This window comes from Rhinatrema bivittatum, chromosome 13, assembly GCF_901001135.1.
Source record: "Rhinatrema bivittatum chromosome 13, aRhiBiv1.1, whole genome shotgun sequence".
NCBI lineage: Eukaryota > Metazoa > Chordata > Amphibia > Gymnophiona > Rhinatrematidae > Rhinatrema > Rhinatrema bivittatum.
In genome coordinates, this window is record NC_042627.1 from 64,944,820 (window position 1) to 64,962,835 (window position 18,016).

At 44.8% G+C, this 18,016-nt stretch overlaps 1 protein-coding gene across 1 annotated transcript in view; it reads left to right on the forward strand.

Annotated features, from left to right (window-relative positions):
- Positions 1 to 18,016, forward strand: part of PDIA3 (protein disulfide isomerase family A member 3) — a 52,301-nt gene that overhangs the window by 29,838 nt on the left and 4,447 nt on the right. Inside the window, exons 6-9 of the mRNA XM_029574836.1 lie at positions 4,064 to 4,180; positions 6,269 to 6,394; positions 12,393 to 12,575; positions 15,263 to 15,371. Coding sequence (XP_029430696.1) covers positions 4,064 to 4,180; positions 6,269 to 6,394; positions 12,393 to 12,575; positions 15,263 to 15,371 — 535 coding nt within the window. The remainder of the gene's footprint in view (positions 1 to 4,063; positions 4,181 to 6,268; positions 6,395 to 12,392; positions 12,576 to 15,262; positions 15,372 to 18,016) is intronic.

Here is an 18,016-nt window from a genome sequence, read left to right on the forward strand (position 1 = left end):
CTGATCTAGTCTACTTCGGCCAGAGGAGTGGCCTCAGTGTTGGCGGCCAGAAGACGGCTGTGGAATTGGTCAGTAGATGCAACCTCCACGACAAATCTTACAAAGATGCCCTTTAAGAGATCACTCCTTTTCGGAAGCGAATTGGAAAAGCAGGCCAGTAAATGGGGCAAATCTCCAGTCGCCTGGCTATCAAAAGATAAGAGTTTCCGTCACATATAAGGGGTTGATCCAGGGGCTCCCAATGCTTTTGTCCCTACAGAAACTTGACATTCCAGATACCTTGGCCCTTTAAGAGGTCTCGGGCCTTTCGTCATTGACAACCCAAGAGAGGGGCAAGTTCTGGTTCGTCCAAACCCCCAATGAAAACTTGCCGACCCATCCTCGGAGTGAGGAAATAGGGGGTCAGTTGTCCCTCTTCTACCAGAGATGGGTCAAGATCACTTCGGACAAAAGGGTACTGGAAGTCATAGGAGAAGGATATTGCTGGAATTTTACAGCACTCCTCAGAATGTATTCATGTCTCTTGCCACTCCCCAGCACAAAAAGCAGGCAGTAGAAACTACTCTTGAGGCTCCTCAGGATGAGGGCTATAATCCAGTACCTGCACTCTAGGAAAATGAGGCATTCCATCTATTTCATCATACCCAAGAAGGAGGGTTCCTTTTGCCCCATCCTGGACCTCATGTCAGCTGACATCTACAAATCCATTTCTGCATGGAAAACTTACACTCTGATAATGGCTGTATAATTGAGTTCTTAACCTTCCTGGATCTATCCAAGGCCTACCTACATATTCCAGTCCTTCAAGAACAGCAAAGCTTTTTCTATGCTTTATGGTACTGGGTCACCATTATCATTTCTGGGCTCTGCCCTTTGGCCTAGCCACCACCCTAGAACACTTTCCAAGATTATGGAGGTCATAGCGCAGCATTGAGAAGAGAATCCTGGTGCACCCGTACTTGGACAACAGGTTGATCCTGGTCAAGTCCTTGGAAGAGAGTCTCTGGGTGACCAACAAGGTGACCTCCTTGGTTCAGGAACTCGGTTGGGTCGTAAACAGGGACAAAAGCAGTCTCAAGCCCTCCCAGTCCTTAGAATATCTGGGAGTCCAGTTTGACACCAAGCAGGGCAAAGTCTTCCTTCTGACCACATGAATAAGGAAGTTGATGTCCCAAGTGTCATCTGAGCACGATACGCCCGACGGTGTGGAGCTATCTTCAAGTTCTTGGTTTGGCAGCAACCCTGGAGGAAGGACTGTGGGAGAGGGCACACATGTGATCACTTCAACACTTACTATTGTTACATTGGAACCCATAGTCTCAAGACTATTCGATTCGCCTCTACTTACCAATGGGAGTATGCTCTCTGCTCTGGTGTATGCAGGAAGCTCATCGGAGCTGGGGTGTACCCCTGTCCTCTCCGAACTGGCTGGTCCTCACAACCAGATGCAAACCTCCGGGACTGGGGAGCTCACTGTCAGGAACTGGTGACCCAGGGACACTGGACTAAGCAAGAGGCCGTTTGGAACATCAACTTCCTGGAAGCCCGGGCAGTCAGATTGGCATCTATAATTCAGCCACAGACTCCATGGACAAGCAGTCCTGGTAATGGTAGCCTACATCAACCGCCAGGGTGGAACCAAAAGCCAGCAAGTGTCACAAGAGACCTCCTTAGGGAATGGGCGGAAATACATCTACAGATCTCAGCCTCCCACATTGCAGGAAAAGACATCATAGCAGATTCCCTAAGGGAGAGTCTGGATCCAGGAGAGTGGGTGTTTCGACCAAAGCCTTTCAGCTGATAGATCACTGGGGTGTCTTGTCCATCGATCTGCTGGCCGCATCTCTCAATATCAAGGTTCCCCGATACTTCGCATAAGAGATCAGTGGTCCCTGGGGATCGATGCTGTCGTTCAGTCCTGGCCAGAAGAAGAGTTGCTTTACACCTTCCCTCAGTGACCCCTGCTGGACAGGGCCATTCGCAGAATCAAGCTCCATAGGTGATTAGTCCTACTAGTAACTCCAGATTGACCCAGGTGTCAGGGGTATGTGGACATGTGGAGACCCCCCCCCCCCCCGTGCCTCCCACCACACAGGGACCTGCTACAGCAGGGCCAGTCCTTTACAAGGATCCAACTTGATTCTGTATACAGTCTTTCCCTTGAGGTCTCACCTGTTGAAGCGAGGGTATTCGGCAGCAGTAATTGCCACCTTACTCCATGCGCAGAAGTTCTCTACATCCCTATCATATGTGTGGGTCTGGAGAGTATTTGAGGCCTGGTGCAAGGAATGCGGTGTTACCCTCGGATGGTCAAAATCCCACTAATTCTGGAATTTTTGTAAGATAGCTTGACTAAAGGTTTCACCCCTATCTCCTTGAAGGTCCAGGTAGCAGCTCTCTCCTGTTTTAGGGGTGAGGTGAATGGAACCTGCCTGTCAGCTCATTCGAACATGGCCTGTTTTTCTGAAAGGGGTGAAGCACTTCCAGCTGCCCCTACAGTGGCTGGTTCCCTTGTGGAATCTTAATCTAATATTGGAGACTTTGGCAGGGCTTTCCTTTCAGCCACTGTACAATCTCTCCTTGCATTTATTAACCTTGATGGCTATGTGCTTGGCACGTTGCATCTCTGAACCACAGACGTTGTGTTGAAGTGTTATAGCTTTGTACTATTCCATCCTTCTTGTCCAAGGTAGTCTGAGTTTGATTTGAATCAGTCCATTTCATTGCCATCCCTAAATAAGCACAAGAACTTGGAAGAATACCGCTTTTGGTGCAGTATCTGGAAGTTTCAGAACAGATCCCCTTCACTGTGGAAGGAAGCAGGGTGAATCAGCTTTGCAGGCTGCTATAGCTTACTGGATTAAGGAGGTGATCACAGAAGCCTGTGTGGAGGCAGGAAAGCCATTACCCCTTCAGGGCTCAGTCTCCTGTCGACATCTGCCGAGCGGTGACATTATCCTCGTTGCACACCACCTCCGGGTTCTATTGCCTGGACTTTGAGGCCCGGGAGGAAGCAGCCTCCTGCCCTGATCATTAGTAGCTTTTGTACATCCCATTGGTCCTGAGTCCATCTGGCTACACAGAAAATGGAGAAATTACTTACCTGAACATCGTTTTCCTTAGTTTAGACAGATGGACTCAGCATCCCACCCATGGCTGCCCAAGAACGGTTCCAAGGATTCACCCGTGGAGTGGATATCTACTCAAGAGATTACGGGTAAACTGTCATTCAGGGTACCTATAATCTTACAAGGGGTTTAGTGTTTAATGTTTGGTTGAATGCAGTTATCCATCTTTTAATCAAGTCTTTTCAATAGTATGTCCAGTGACTTTTGAAGAGAATACTGAAGGGCTGAGGTCACCGCAGGGATGTATCTAGGGTGATGTCAGCTTTGAAACCTGACTCGTCTCAATCTGCTGGCCAGGGGAGCATAAACCCATTGGTCCTAAGTCCATCTGTCTACACTAAGGAAAACTGAATGATCAGGTAAGTAATTTCTGCAATTAGGGTTAAACTGGTAAAGGACTCTTAAAACATTCCATTTGGGTATTCCAGATTGTAGGTATATTTTTTTATTTTTTTTTTTTTAAACAATGAAACTCTTCTTGTAGTCACACAATTTGAAACTGTTGGAAAAGTACATTTTTGCCTACTACGAGTTCCTTTCATCAATGGATTTGGGGGCCATATTACCTAAGCAAGTTAACTGCCATTTTATTGCTATTTGGGATCTTTTTCAGAATTGGTGTAATGTTTTGTTACAGCTCTGGGTCTCTTACCTTATGTATCTGATATGAGGGGGTTGGGGTGATTGGGGCTAGGTTTTTCTGGCAGGGAAACTGTACCTGAGAAGATTAAGATTCCTTTTGAAGTTCTTTCATCACTTCTGTTCCAGGTTAATGAAATTTCCAGGGAATTTACTCTCTAATCATGTACGCTCAGTCCAGAAACACAAGTAAAAAAAATTGGTATTTGTTTTCTTGAATGCTAAAGCATGGAGTACTCATCTGCCATGTAACATTTACATTCATTCAGTATCTAATGTCTCTTTACTTTCTGCAGGGGCATCACTTTGTTCCGTCCCTCGCATCTGACTAACAAATTTGAAGAAAGCACTGTCTCGTATAGTGATGGCAAAATGAGCAATAACAAGATTAAGAGTTTCATTCAAGAGAACATGTGAGTATCTCTTCGCTGGGTCATTAGATAAGTGAAAATATACCAGAAATTAGAAATGCAGTAAGCTTCCTGAGTTGTACAGATTAGTTTAATAGAGAATATAAGTAATTTTGGTTCTTTGGTAGGCGAATTTTATTCTACATTCACATTTCAGAATCTGAGATACTGGACATATTTGAATGTTCCCGTTCAGCTGCACTTGGTGGTTTCTGTGGCCCCCCTCTCTGGTTTTTCTTACAACATGCACTCGGATAGGAAGTGCTTTCCCAGACTGAACCCATCTACGCTGCTCCTTGATATGAAGCATGCTTCCCTTCAGCAATAGTTGCCCCCCCCAGTATTCTCTGGTGGCATGCCTCTAGTGCTTCCAAGTATTATTGGCCTGAGAGCAAACAGGAACACCAGCCTCATCACTGTTGCCTGCTTCCATAATGGAGTTAATTTCCTCCTTAAATGGTTTTTTCCCTTACCTGCCTATGCAACCATGATCTAACAGCAGCACCATTTTCTGAGATGTATGTACTATGGTTTGAAATATCAAAGTTGAATTTAATCAAATCCTCCTTTTATATCACTCTGTCTTCTCAGTTAACATCAAAATGTTAAACGATTTTTAAAATTATCATACTGGGCATTTCAAGTTGAAAAATCAAACCTTCCTTTGAGCCCTATATCTGTGTCTCATACAATTGTAATGAGTGCTTTTTTCACATTTTCTTTTATGCATTTAAATCCAGTACAAAAACTTCAATAATCTTCCCTTTTACTTCCCTGACACGGGACTGTTTAGAAAATCATCTTCAGGGAGAATTGTATAGTGTTCCAACTACTCATTGCTGATGTCTCTAAAATGAGACTCTCTGGTATGAATGCACAACTCCAAAAAAAATTTTCAAGGTATAAAATACATGCAGTCTGCATCCTTCACTAAAATACTACTTCACCATCATTGTAATTACACAAGTTAATTGTGGTTTTTACATTAATATGAAATGTGTATCTCACGATCTAAAACAGTGTTAACTCAAAATACAATGTATATGCCAAGTGCTTACAAATCTCACTGACTTTTTGCTACAAACACAAATGCAGTGACAGTCCTTGGCCAGAGGACACAAACTGCACCTCCCTTCTAGAACTTACCTAACCCAAAGTTTTTGGCTTCTAGTTTGATAACTGAATTTTTCCATATCCTCAAAGGCTATGAAGGCAGCCTCCACAGCAACCCCAAACCTGGTTGGCCTAGAAATCAAACCTAGGTCCCCTGTGTGGCAGTATGCATCACTGTCATTGAGTCTATTGCCCAGCCCAATATATCAATTACTTTTAACAGTACAATGGATTACACTTGGTAACTATGGTCCTCTGTATCTACAGAACTGTCTACTTTTTCTCTTCTCCAGCCGCACGCATGTTATAAAATCCGGGGTCGGCGTGCACAATAGTGTACCTTGCGCGAGCCGAGCCCTAGGGGAGCCTCTGGCAGGTGTAACTTGCACACGCCGGCCAGCTGCCGGTGCGCTATCCCCCGGCACAGCCGCTGTGCCGGAAGCCTCTGTCCCGCCCCGGGACATACGCGCACCCTGAGGCTTTGCGCGCGTCGCTGGGCCTATGCAAAATAGGCTCGGTGCACGTTACCCTTTTAAAATCTGCCCCCATATGTAGTTCATTCTTATTTAGATGGCTTCCAAAAATCTCAATTGCCACTTGACTTTGACTCTTTAATGATTATTTTTTTAAAGAAAATGAAGTATGATACGGCCTAATATATCATGGTTGAGAGGTTACAGCTAGATATGTTGCTTTTGATTTGAGAAATCCTCCAGTGAAGGAGGGAGTGAGTTGAAGGAAGCAGAGATCTCAAACAAGTTGGATGTATTAGTTTAATTAAAAAAATTGACTTATTTCTATATATTCATGTACACTAACAGGGAAACCACAATGCTGCTCTTGGTAAATCTAGGAAACCTAATTTCTCTCAAGCACAATCATGAGCAAAAATCAATATTTTACAGCATGTAAGGAAATCGGCACTTGCATTCTCCAGCTCACTGGTAACAATTTGGATTCATTCAATATTTGTTCTAGTTTTGGGATATGCCCTCATCTAACAGAGGATAATAAAGATTTGATCCAAGGGAAGGACCTCCTTGTGGCTTACTATGATGTGGACTATGAGAAGAATGCCAAAGGGTCTAACTACTGGCGAAACAGGTGAGCCCAATGTGTTAGGATGGAAACCTAAACTCCTTGGTCACCTATGCATTAATATATTTTGGGGAGGAGGGGGAATGGAAGGGGTATATTTTAAATATACTTGTGTTTGCTAGCCTGCAGTGTCCTGATGTTTGAAAGTATCACAATCTTCTTTTTTTTTTTTTTTTTTGAGGTTCACCTTGGAAAGGAACCTCTACACAAAGATAAAAATAGCAAGGTGTTGTTGCTGGGCAGTGCCAAAACATTGATATCTATTTGTAAGCTGTTGGCATACCTAGAGACCTTTCCTCACCTTCATTGTTCTGAAAGTAGAGGAGTTAGGGGTCAGTCCTGGGCCTCCAGCAGGCTGTTTGGGAGGGAACTGAGCAGGTCCATACTCAGCCTGACATTGGCCATGCTTCCCACTTGCATATGAAGATGAGGTGGTGGAGGGATGGAATGTCAGAGTATGCAATGGCCAAGTCCAACTTCCCCAGCGGCTGATCAGGCATATCCCCTCTCTTTACTATATCTCTCCTGAAGCAGGCCAAGAGAAACTGAGGCTGGTTTTGGCATTATCAGGTGGACTGAGAATGGGAACTAAAGTAATGAGTGCTCCCCATTCTGGCATCCTTACAGGAGATGGGTAACACAATAATTCAGTCTCCCTATTTACTCACTGCCATCAGCTGTGTTGCCAAATTGAGCTATTTGATATCCAGTTGGGCTACTTTGTTCCCATTTGTAGAATAAATTGTGTGCCGGTAGGACTAATTTTAGGCTTTCACCTGGACAAAAGCAGAGTCTGCATTTTTTTTGATGTGTGCTTCCTGTGTGCCTTATCTTTGAATGGCACCCTTCCACTATAGAATTTGGGAGGGGAAGCGGTATCTTCCCCTCCTGTTCCTCATTTAGTCCAGCCCTAGCAGCTTTCCTTGGGTTACTTTTAGAAATGTTTTGATTTGCCACATGACACATGTTGGGTTGCCAGTCCTTAAAATATAGTTTGTGTTTTACATAAGTTGCATACTAAAGCTTAATCTCTCCTTCCAGGACCCCTTTTTTTTTTTTTTTTTTTAAGATGAGAAAGGAATATGTGGTGAAATGAGGATCTTTGTGCCTGTTAAGATTTTGCACGAAGATCTTTGTTTCACAGTAAGGCCACCTTTTCCTTGCAATCCTTGAACTAACAGGCAGGTGGCAATCTAACTCCTGCCATGCTCTGAAGCTTCTGGGGCCAGTGTGCTAGGCAGAGTGCAAAGGTTTACCCACAGTTTGTGCACATTTTATACATGTAAATATACTGCCAGTGCAGGAAGGAGTTGTGCACACAGTAATGTGTATACCATTGGCATAGCCAGAACTAGTTTGTTTGGGGTTTTTTTGGGGTGGACTGTAGGCATGCGGGTCTTAGACCTACTAGTTGTATTTTTATTGATAAATGCCATTTACTGCACCCTGCAATGGCTTTCTAAGAGGTTTGCATCCGTCATCATGCATGAAACTTTTTAAAATTTTACCTCAATTATTTCAAACACTTAGCATTAGAAATTCCTTATTAATCTGTATTTTATATTTATTGCAGTTTATAAATGCACAAGTATATAAGGTAAAAAGCAAAGAAAACAATCTGATCCAATCATGTAATAAAACAAAAATTAATGTATTCTTTAAATGAATCCTCTTTGCAGAAAACCAGAAATCATAACTGCAATAAAATATTAATCATCAGAACATGTGCAGGGCAGAGCTAGGACAATTCACATTACAACTAACATAAAAAAATATTCAAATTCTGATGTCACCTCAGCAAAAATATCGCTCCACTGCTATTTTGTAAAGTAAAACAAACTCCTGTAAAGAATGTCTAGAAACTTACCATACAGTCACAGCACTGACGTTCAGGATTCAAATAACCTTATGAAAAAGCAGCAAAGCAAATACTACACCAGGCCCTAGAACATTAATACATCACCTACTGGAGTAACAGAACAAGCTGGACTGCTATAGAGAAACTACACGCTAGCAGAAATGCTGCACTTCAGTCACATACACAGGCAAATGGAGGCTGACCCTTACCTAATAGAGAAATAAGACTGCAGATTAGAACCAAAATAGCCTGAGAAATTAGACTCTGAATAGTGGAATACTGAAGAGAGCAAAATACAAAAATGTATAGAAATGCACAATCCTGTTCATACCCCAGATCAATCCAGACAAATGGGTTTATGCATCCCTAACAGCAGATTGAGGCGAATAAAACTTTGAGGCACTGCTACTTAACAGAGTGCCACCTGCAGTCCCTCAGTATTTCTCTGCCTCCAGCAGTTCTGTACATAGCTGGATCAGTCCAGACTGTGGGTTATGCCTCCCTTCCAGCAGATAGACAAAGAGAAACTTGAAGGGCACCCTCACATAACCTGGTGTGCCTCCTGCATCCCTTCAGTATTTGTCTCCAGCAGTTGGAGGTGGTGCAGACCCTGCAGTCTTGCCCTGATCTTGGGGTTAAGGCATCCTCTTTAAAAAAAAAAAAAAAAATCAAGTAGAACAAAGAATAACCTTCCAGGGGGTAGGCAGGTCCTGGTGGGACCATCCCCCCCCCCCTGGTAGCAGGTTTGAGGAGCTGGGGTTGGTGACCCCGCAGGGCTCCTGTAAGTTAAGCGAACTGAAGAGGTGTTAGGCACCTTAGTGAGCCATCCCTTTGAGCAGGACGAGTGGGGGGTGGATATCACCAGCTAGGCTCGCCCCTTGATTCCAGGGGTCCATGATTCCCTTGCTCCCCCTGAGGGCTTTCCTCCTTGACTGGCCTGCTGCAGAAGCAGAAAATATCCTTTTCTGTGTCCTTTGGGGGCGGTGGAGGCTGAGACAGGGCCTTCGAGTTCCCTTTTTTTTTTTTGTCCCCTACCGACAGCTGTGCTGGCTTGTGTGGCTCATGCTGTCCGTTCAGTACCCAGAACCCAGACAGCAACACAGCTGCGCCGGGTTGTTTTTCTCCAGCTTATTTTTAGCTCAGAACTGCACTACGGGTGCCATGCTGAAACCCACTGCGCACATGGGAAATCCTGCAGGGAGAGGTGCTCTCGCCTCAATGTGAGAATCTCCTCAAGGCAAACAGGAGCAAGCCTTGCACTTGTGCTGCAGGCCCTGGTTTAGAGGCCCCAAGGGGGCGGGGGGGGCGGTGCAAGGAGTTGGCAGCCATTTTAGCTCCACGTGGCAAGAGCACTATCTTGGATGGGGAAGGCAGGGACTCACCTCCCCTGCTTTCTCTTGCACTGTGGGCATCAGGGTGGGTGGGTGTGGGAGTGCCAATGGGCACAGAAGGTAGTTCAGCACCCATGGAGCTGGCAGACCATGGTGGTTTTTCTGCGGGTTTTGTTTTGTTTATGCATGAGGCCTATCTCTCCAGATTGGACCTGGCAGCGAAGTGGCCAGCCTCCCAGCCGGCCCAAAGTAGATTTATGAAGCCTTGGGCTATGGCGCCTCTGTGGAAAGGAGGCATTTTGAGCCTTTTGGGGCTGGAACATGCCTGGGGGTGGTGATGCCTCTTCAGATTGAGGGCATGGATCCAACAACTCATGACCCACAGGATCTGTCCAGGGACCAGGATGTGGATGAGGCTCCTCTAGCTGAAGGAGATGTCCCTAGGATGGTCAGGTTATTTCGCAAGGATGAATTGCGGCCCCCTCATGTTCTGGAAGAGCTAGGGATCAGTGGCCCCAGAAGTCTCTGATCTGGAGGGGGTAAACCCTCTGGATGGGCTGCATGGACCACAAAGGACTTTCCCCTTGCCGAAGCAGATGCAGAAGTTGGTTGACAGGAGTGGGATTCCCTGGAGGCTGGCTTGCTGGTGGCCAGGGCTATGGCCAGATTGTACCCACTGTCCAAGAATATTTTGGAGCGGTGGAAAGTGCCAAAGGTGGACGCAGCAATGTGCAGGCACCAAGACTACTACTGTTCCGGAGGCAGGGTTGGCAGCTTTGAAGGATGTTCAGGATTGGAAGTTGGAGATCCTGTTAAGGCTTTTTGAAGTTTCTACTCTGAGCCTTAGAGCTGCAATCTGTGCTACCCTTAGGTAGAGAGCTTGTCTGTGCTGGGTGCAGAAGGCACAGGACATGGCCAGCGCTGTCCCGACAGCGGATCAGGATGCTTGCTTGGAGGCAGGCATGGCTTATATGGCAGATGCTCTCTGATATCCTCCGCACTTCTGCTAGGAATATGGTCTCTGCAGTAACTGCAAGACTGCTTTTATGGCTACGCTTTTATGGTCAGTGGATGATTGGTCAAAGGCGCAGCTGGCTAATCTCCTCTTTAAGGGCCAGTTACTGTTTGAAGACCTGGAGAAACTGATGAAGCATCTAGCAGACTCTAAGGGAACTAGGTTGCTGGAGGATAAGGGGCACTAAACTTTCTGCCATGGTCTCGCTTCCATGAGAGGTTTCATGCCAACAGAACCTAGTCTGCTTCCTCACAAAAGCAAGTATCAGGATGGCAGCAGTCCTTTCGGGGGAACCCACAGGCCATCCAGAGAAGGTTCTGGACAGGGGTCAGGAGCTGCTAAGCCCTCTCAATGAAGGCAAGTTGGTCCACTCCATCGTGGCGGTCTGAGGAAGATTATCCTGCTTCTACAAGGAGTGGACCAGGATTACTTCGGATCAGTAGGTACTGGAAGTAAGAAGAGAACGGCTACGCGTTATAATTTTATTGGCCCCTCAGATGCCTTCATGGTGTCCCGATGCACCTTGCCCGTCAAGCATGTGGCGGTGCGGGACACTCTAGCGCCTGCAACAATTGGAGGCCAATTCTGCTTTGAGTGGGAATCAGTCCCACCCTGTTTAAGAAAGCTTTGGTACATCCCAGGAGTCCAAACTGATCTGGGTACATACAGGGAGAGGAAAATTGGTTCCTACCTGCTAATGTTCATTCCTGTAGTACCACAGATCAGTCCAGAGTCCTGCCCACTGGAGGAAAGGGAATATTGGAGAGTCCACTCAGTCTGTTTTTTTGTGATAACCCTGTGCCATTCTTCAGAGTATTGTGTGGGGGTGGTTTTCAGTTCAAGGTTTCCTCTTCCCACTGCTTGTTCAGGGGAGGTCAGTTATTCAAGGTGTTGATTTTGCTTCTTTCATTTCTGGCTTGGGTACAGATAACATGAGGTGCCACCTGCAGTCCCTCAGTATTTAAGTGACAGTGTCAGTAAAACATTCTCTACCTTCATCTGCTGGATGGGAGGCAAAACCCAGGAGTCTGGACTGATCTGAGGTACCACAGGAACAAACATTAGCAGGTAAGAACCAATTTTCCTTTTTCTGCATAGGTTTAAAGGATACTGAGCAGGTTAGGTCTCTTCATATCTGCTTTCCACAGGTCACTCGACTGGCAGTGCTTGCTCAGAATTAAATGTAAACACTTACTAAACCAAAGGTTACATTTGCCCTAATGGCTTAATCATGTTGTATTTGGTTGCACAAGTTTATTATGCAAGTTGAACTGTTGCATTAACTGTCAAATGTACTGCAGAATCAAAGGGACTTTTCACAAATGTAATCAGGTGTGTGATTTTTATTTTTTTGCTACAGGTCAGAATGTGATGGCAAGGCTTGATTTTATAAATCTAAATTTTTGCTTAAGAAAATAAGCTTTATGGTAATATGACAAAATCAGGTGAATTTTGAGCACTGTCAACAGAACTGTAAACTTAGCCTTCACTTTCAAAGTGAGCAAAACATATGCCTAAGTAGCTAGAAAAAGTACATGGAACACACAAGTGCATTTCATCATTTCAGAAAGTTCAAGTAGATGTTTATGTACTGAAGCATGCACTTGCAGATGGTCAAGATCACAAAATCAAATGACACATTTTTGTAAAGCTTCCTTTTGAAAGTTGAGCCCATTAGTTGCTCTGATAGGACCTTGGTTGACTAAAGTAATTTGTGAGGTATGACCTCCCCCCCACCTTCTCACAGTCTGCTGTTCTATATCTGTCTTTAAATGTTCTTAAATCTCTTATCTTTGGCAGGGTGATGATGGTGGCAAAGAAGTTTATTGATGCTGGACAGAAGCTTAACTTTGCTGTTACTAGCCGCAAAACATTTGGTCATGAGCTTTCAGACTTTGGTTTGGATGGGAATACTGGTGAACTTCCTGTCGTTGCAATCCGGACTACTAACGGAGAAAAGTTTGTCATGCAGGAAGAATTCTCGTGAGTCTGAACCTTTTTCTGTGCATTGTTTTGTTGTAAAGAGTGACACTAGTAGTTAGTGATGTTTCTACTGCTTACTCTAGCTGGGAACAAGGGACCAAAACTAACCTACATCAGTGCTTTATCCAGTATTGACCCCCATTTAACACTTAAATTCACACAGATGCCCAGTTTCCTAGATTTCATCTCCCTCACTCTTCCCCATTCACCCACAGTAGCAGTAGTTACATACTCACAGCCCTTGGCATTCTCCACAGGTTTCTGATTTTAGTAGGAAGCCTGTGCAGGAGGGAAGGGGGCAGGGTCTCTGAACACCCTCACCTGCACTGATTGCTGAGTAGAGGTCTAGAGTAAAAGTGCAGGTCCCCTCCCTCATGCCATGATTGGAGATATCCAGACTTATTCAAGCAGTTTTAGTGGGAAAAAGTTCTAGAAAAAGGGGTCATGATGAAGCTGAAAGGTGGATAGGCTCAGGAGTAACAATTTCCTCTTCAACCATTAAGACCAGTCCAAACCTCTGGGTAATGTTAACCAAACAGCAGATGGAGGCAGAGATTAGCAAGCTTGCTGATGTCCTGTTCTTCCCTTAGCCTGCCAGTATTCTCTCTCCACAGGACATGCTCTATCTGCTGCTCTGAGATGAGGCCTAGTTAGGCTGTTTGAAAAGGATTGAATTGGATGCAGTGAAAGCCTTGTGCTCCGTCCCCTAGCTGAGCATGGTCTTAGACCAGGGAGCATCCAAGGGATTGGTTTGAGCTCCAGATTTCCTTTTGTGGCCCTATTTCCTCATTTCATCCTCCGCACTGCCCCCAAGTGGACCACCTAAAAAAAAATGGCTTCTGATTCTCCCTCTGCCTTTTTAATTTTCATAAAGTAAAAATAGCAAGATTTACATAGGTCAGTCTTTCATTTTAGGAAGCTTTGTTCAACAGTGCCTCAGACAGCATTTAGCGAGTAAAAAAAAAAATACTTAGGGTTGACCTACCCAAATGCTAACGAGTGGGTTATGTACCTCTGCAAGGAGATGCAGACATCACAGCCATATAGTCCCCCCTGACAGCCTGCCAGTATTCTCCATCTTCAGTAGATGGACATGGAATTCCCTTCAGGGAAGTGCCTGTGAGTATAAAAAAAAAGCAATTGAAAGATAATGGAAAGACCAGCACCACTTGCCTCCTGAGGTGATACCGTTCAGATCCTCTGAGTACCCTCAGTCCGGTAGCCTTGACTTGCCGTAGACCAGAAATTGCAATAGCAGTTGCAAGCCGGGAGAGGCTTGCCGGTGAAAGCTTTAGCCCTCTCCCCCAGTAGACGGAACCAGTTTCTGCTCAGCCCAGTAGGGCTAAGCTCGGGTAAATATTTAGCTATATATAAAAAGAAAAATACAGCAGAGGAAAACAAGTTACCTCTGCATTCACATGTCACGCTCAAATCTCTGGGGAGTTCAGTGAGGTGATGTAGTACAGGCACAGCTGTTAGACTAGGCCCCGCTTCCCAGGCATTTTCTTTTACTGTGTGATAGGCCGCAAGATGATTTTGCACCTCTTTTCTGCTGCAGGCCATCGGCGCACCCAACTTAGTCTTTTTTGGGACAACACAGCTATATAGCACCGCATGCCTCCTGAGGGATACTGTGTGGTCTCCCTTAGTAAAGACTTTGGTAGCCTTTAGGACCTGGCTGTAATATGCAATTAGCAGTTGCAGGCAGAGAGGCTTGGTGGTGAGGACTTAACTGCACTGTAGCCAGGTTCTGTTCTCAGCCATGGAGGGCTGAGCTCAGAGGAACACTTTTCTTATAAAAAAAAAAAAAGCCAATCCTAGGCTAGCAGCCTGCTCATGTCTCTGGGGAGTTCCATGAGCCTAGGAGGCAGTGCGGGCATGGCAGGGGACGAGAGGATAAAGACAGTAAGATCTGCAGTATTGCAACAGCACATGAAAATGGGCATATCAGATAGACCTTGTAGCCTTGGCTGTTATATAGTTGCTCACTTCTCTGGCTTTTGATTTAGTTGCTCTCAAAGGAAATGTCAGGTATACTCAAGGTTGAGGTCTGGCATAATAACTTAACATTGTCATAAAAACCTATAGAAGATTATCAAAATAACTTAACTTTGTCCTGGCAGTCATATTGATGAGGCTAGGGTTTAGTATGGTTTGATTTGAGTCGTCGGTTCCTGTTTTGGGCCTCCAGCTCAGTCGGAACTAAGGCTGGGATCTGGCACCATAAACCTTCACGGCTTCCCAGGGATTTATTCCCTCAATTTAATCCAGTCATTGTGACATTTTTATTTAGATTTGTATTTCATCTTTCAGCCACTTCAAAGCAGATTATATTCAGATACTGTGGGTACCTTGACTGGGGGCCATGTACCAGGGCTTCCTGGAGCCTTGCAATCATGGATTCTAAATCTGATCACTAGGTCTTGCCACTGATTATTTTTTTTGTCATTTATCAGAAAATGTTAAATTTTAAGCACATTTCCTGATGTTCACAGCAACAATTTATAGCATATTTAGACCAGGTAATCTGTATACATTGTGTGAATTGAATAAGTTGCTCAGAGTAATTAATTGCAGATTCTTCAAGTTATTAATCTACCAGGTAAACAAAGTGTTTTGGGATTCTGCTTTTGAATTTGTGGATTTTGCTGCTGATCCAGTTTAATTGTGCTTATTTGGCTTTGCAGCCGTGATGGGAAGGCTTTGGAGAGATTTGTCCAAAGCTATTTTGATAAAGAGTTGAAGAGGTACCTGAAATCTGAGCCTATCCCAGAGAACAATGATGGGCCAGTCAAGGTAAGATGACGGCTGTCTTCAGAGAACAGTGAATTTTCCCATCAAACTAAAAAAAAAAAAAAAAAAGCACTAAGCTATCAGTGTAGACAGGCTATGTGCCTGGAGCTTGCATCCAGGTCTGAATGAAAAATTAATTGATGGGTAACAAAAGAATAACGATTTTTGTAAATATTAAGTTTTTTGAAAGCTCAAACTATTCAGTAACAAAACTATTGGCAACAGCTTACAAGATACAATCCTATCAATTTTTGTTAGCTATAGACTTGGATTAAGGGTGTCAACTGGACATTGTATACTTGGGATTCCAGCACAGCTTTTGATAGTGTCCTGCATAGGAGGCTCTTAAACCTGGGAGAGGGCCCCTTGGTGATAGACTAATTAGAAACTGAGCCCAGGTAAGCTTTAAAAAAAAAAAAAAAAAAAAGGAAGACTACCTTCAGAGAAGAGGGATTTTGGTAAGATTTCCTCAAGTCTTCTTGCTTGGTGCGCTATACCGAAGTCATTCCTGTTGGGGCATAGGGAAGTGGGCTTACAAATGGGTTGAGTGGCCCCTGGGTGGTAGGCCGGTGGCGCTATCTTGCATGTGTATCTTTGTGCATCTCATACTGCCCACCATAGGATGTCTGCACATGCTGTGCATTGGCTCTGCGCACATGCCACGTGCATAACGTCATACGTGTACTTACACACACAAAGTAAGCACAGGATACAGGAAAAGCTGGGCACAAGGGCTGTACATGCGCCTAGTTGCTCAGAATTTGTGCGCACAAATTTTTAAGCGTGAGCTGATTGAACGCACAGTTCCCACCGCCAGTGGCGCTGGCAGCCAAGAAACATAAGCGCCTTGCTCTCTGTGCTGCTTGTCATATTAGGGCTTCTCAGCCTGACCTGGGTTCCAGTTTGTATCGGCTCAAGGAGATTTGGCCTCCCTGGACTTTGCTGAGCCCGGCTCCTCCCATTCAGGTGACGGATTGGCAGCCTTAACTGGAAGTACTCTGGATCTGAGTAACCCCTTGGCTTGGGTCTTCCATGGGAGAGGGAAACTTGCTGGGCCCACCCCAGTTCCCCTTGGGCTAGACAATTGACCAGATGGCCGCCTCTTGGGAGTTTTTCCAGGGACTACAGGCCTTTGAACAGGCGCAGTCTACTTCCTCACTTGTCCCTGTCTGGATGCCTGTCTTCACATTCTGATCTCCCTGTCTTATGGGAAAATTTCTGTATTTCACAATGAAGTGGTACCTCCCATTTTAAGCCTTTTTCAGTCTAGATACAACCCTGACCCTTTTCTCAAAGGTGATAGTCCATGATGAGGCAGCCTTCTGCCAAAAGGGCAGTTTGGGATATCCATATCTGAGCAGTTGGCTAATCCAGCAAAGACATTGGGCAGTCTGACTTCCATCAGGTTAATACACTTGTAGCTGGGATGGGTATTGGAAATTTTAGCAAAGAGCTTGCTGGGACCTATTAGTCTTTGGAGTACCTGGCCATCTGCTTTGATATGAAGAACAGGTAAGTGCATTTTGACCATGGAAAAAAATTGTCAAGTTCAGTTTGGGTCCGAACCCCAATCTATCTACAAGTCAGCCCTGGATATGTAACCTAGGCAAGGTGCATATGTGGTCCTTGCAGAAGTCTCTCCAATCTTGTCACCTCAGTTATACTCCAGGAGGCTCTCACTTTCAGGGGATGTCAGGACCAGCTTGCATTGGTGGTTGGAAATGAGGAATCAAAACAGAGGGTATTTCTAAAGATCTTAGCCTGTATTATGACACATGCCTCTGGGGAGCTCGCTGTCAACCAGCAGGTTCATGGAGTGATTGATCAAAGGCAAGTTGTTCATGTTCCCTGTAGACAATGCATTAATGCATGTCAGTCACCAGGGCAGAAGTTTCAGGTCGCCAAGGAAGTATCTTACATTATCTGGGCAGAAGAGCACTTGAGGATGCTGTAGGTGCTCATATGGCAGGGATGGAGAATGTTCAAGTGGATTTCTTGTCATCACATCCTGGATCTAGGAGAGTGGGAATTCTGTTCCTTTGCCCCAATTGTGGGCAGGAGGAGGAAGTCAGATTATGGATTTGGAAACAATAGTTTAAGGTCAACAGGTTCTTCAATTGCAAAGGCATCAAACATGGAACTGGTTCATAACATATAATTAGTTAACAGCTCAGTGTCATTTGTGATTCAAGAATGAAATGTGACCTGAAGTTCCATGTTTGATTTATTTAGATTTATATTCCGCTTTTTGCACTTTTTGATGCCTTAAGTTTTACATTTAATGTATTTGTGTTTGAGTATTTTGAAAAATGTATCTACCCACTTGGCTTTTAAATTGTGGGAATATTGTGTACTCCTTGTTTGCACAGTTCTAACAGATAAGCATTCAAATTTTGACTACTGTAGCAGTTCTGGATTGGCAAGATGTCCCTGGTTTGTGGATCTTTTGAGAATTGAGGGAGAAACCTTCAGGTTTCCACAGATCCAGGGGTCTTGTGCAAGGATCCAGCTCTGGTTGTCTTATGGCTTGGCTATTGAGAGAACACATTTGAGTTATGACAAAGTTTCCATCTCTTACAAGCCTGCAAAAGATCCTCTTCTGTCTTACGTTAGTGTGGAGGGTTTTTGGTGTGCAGATAGCCAAAGGT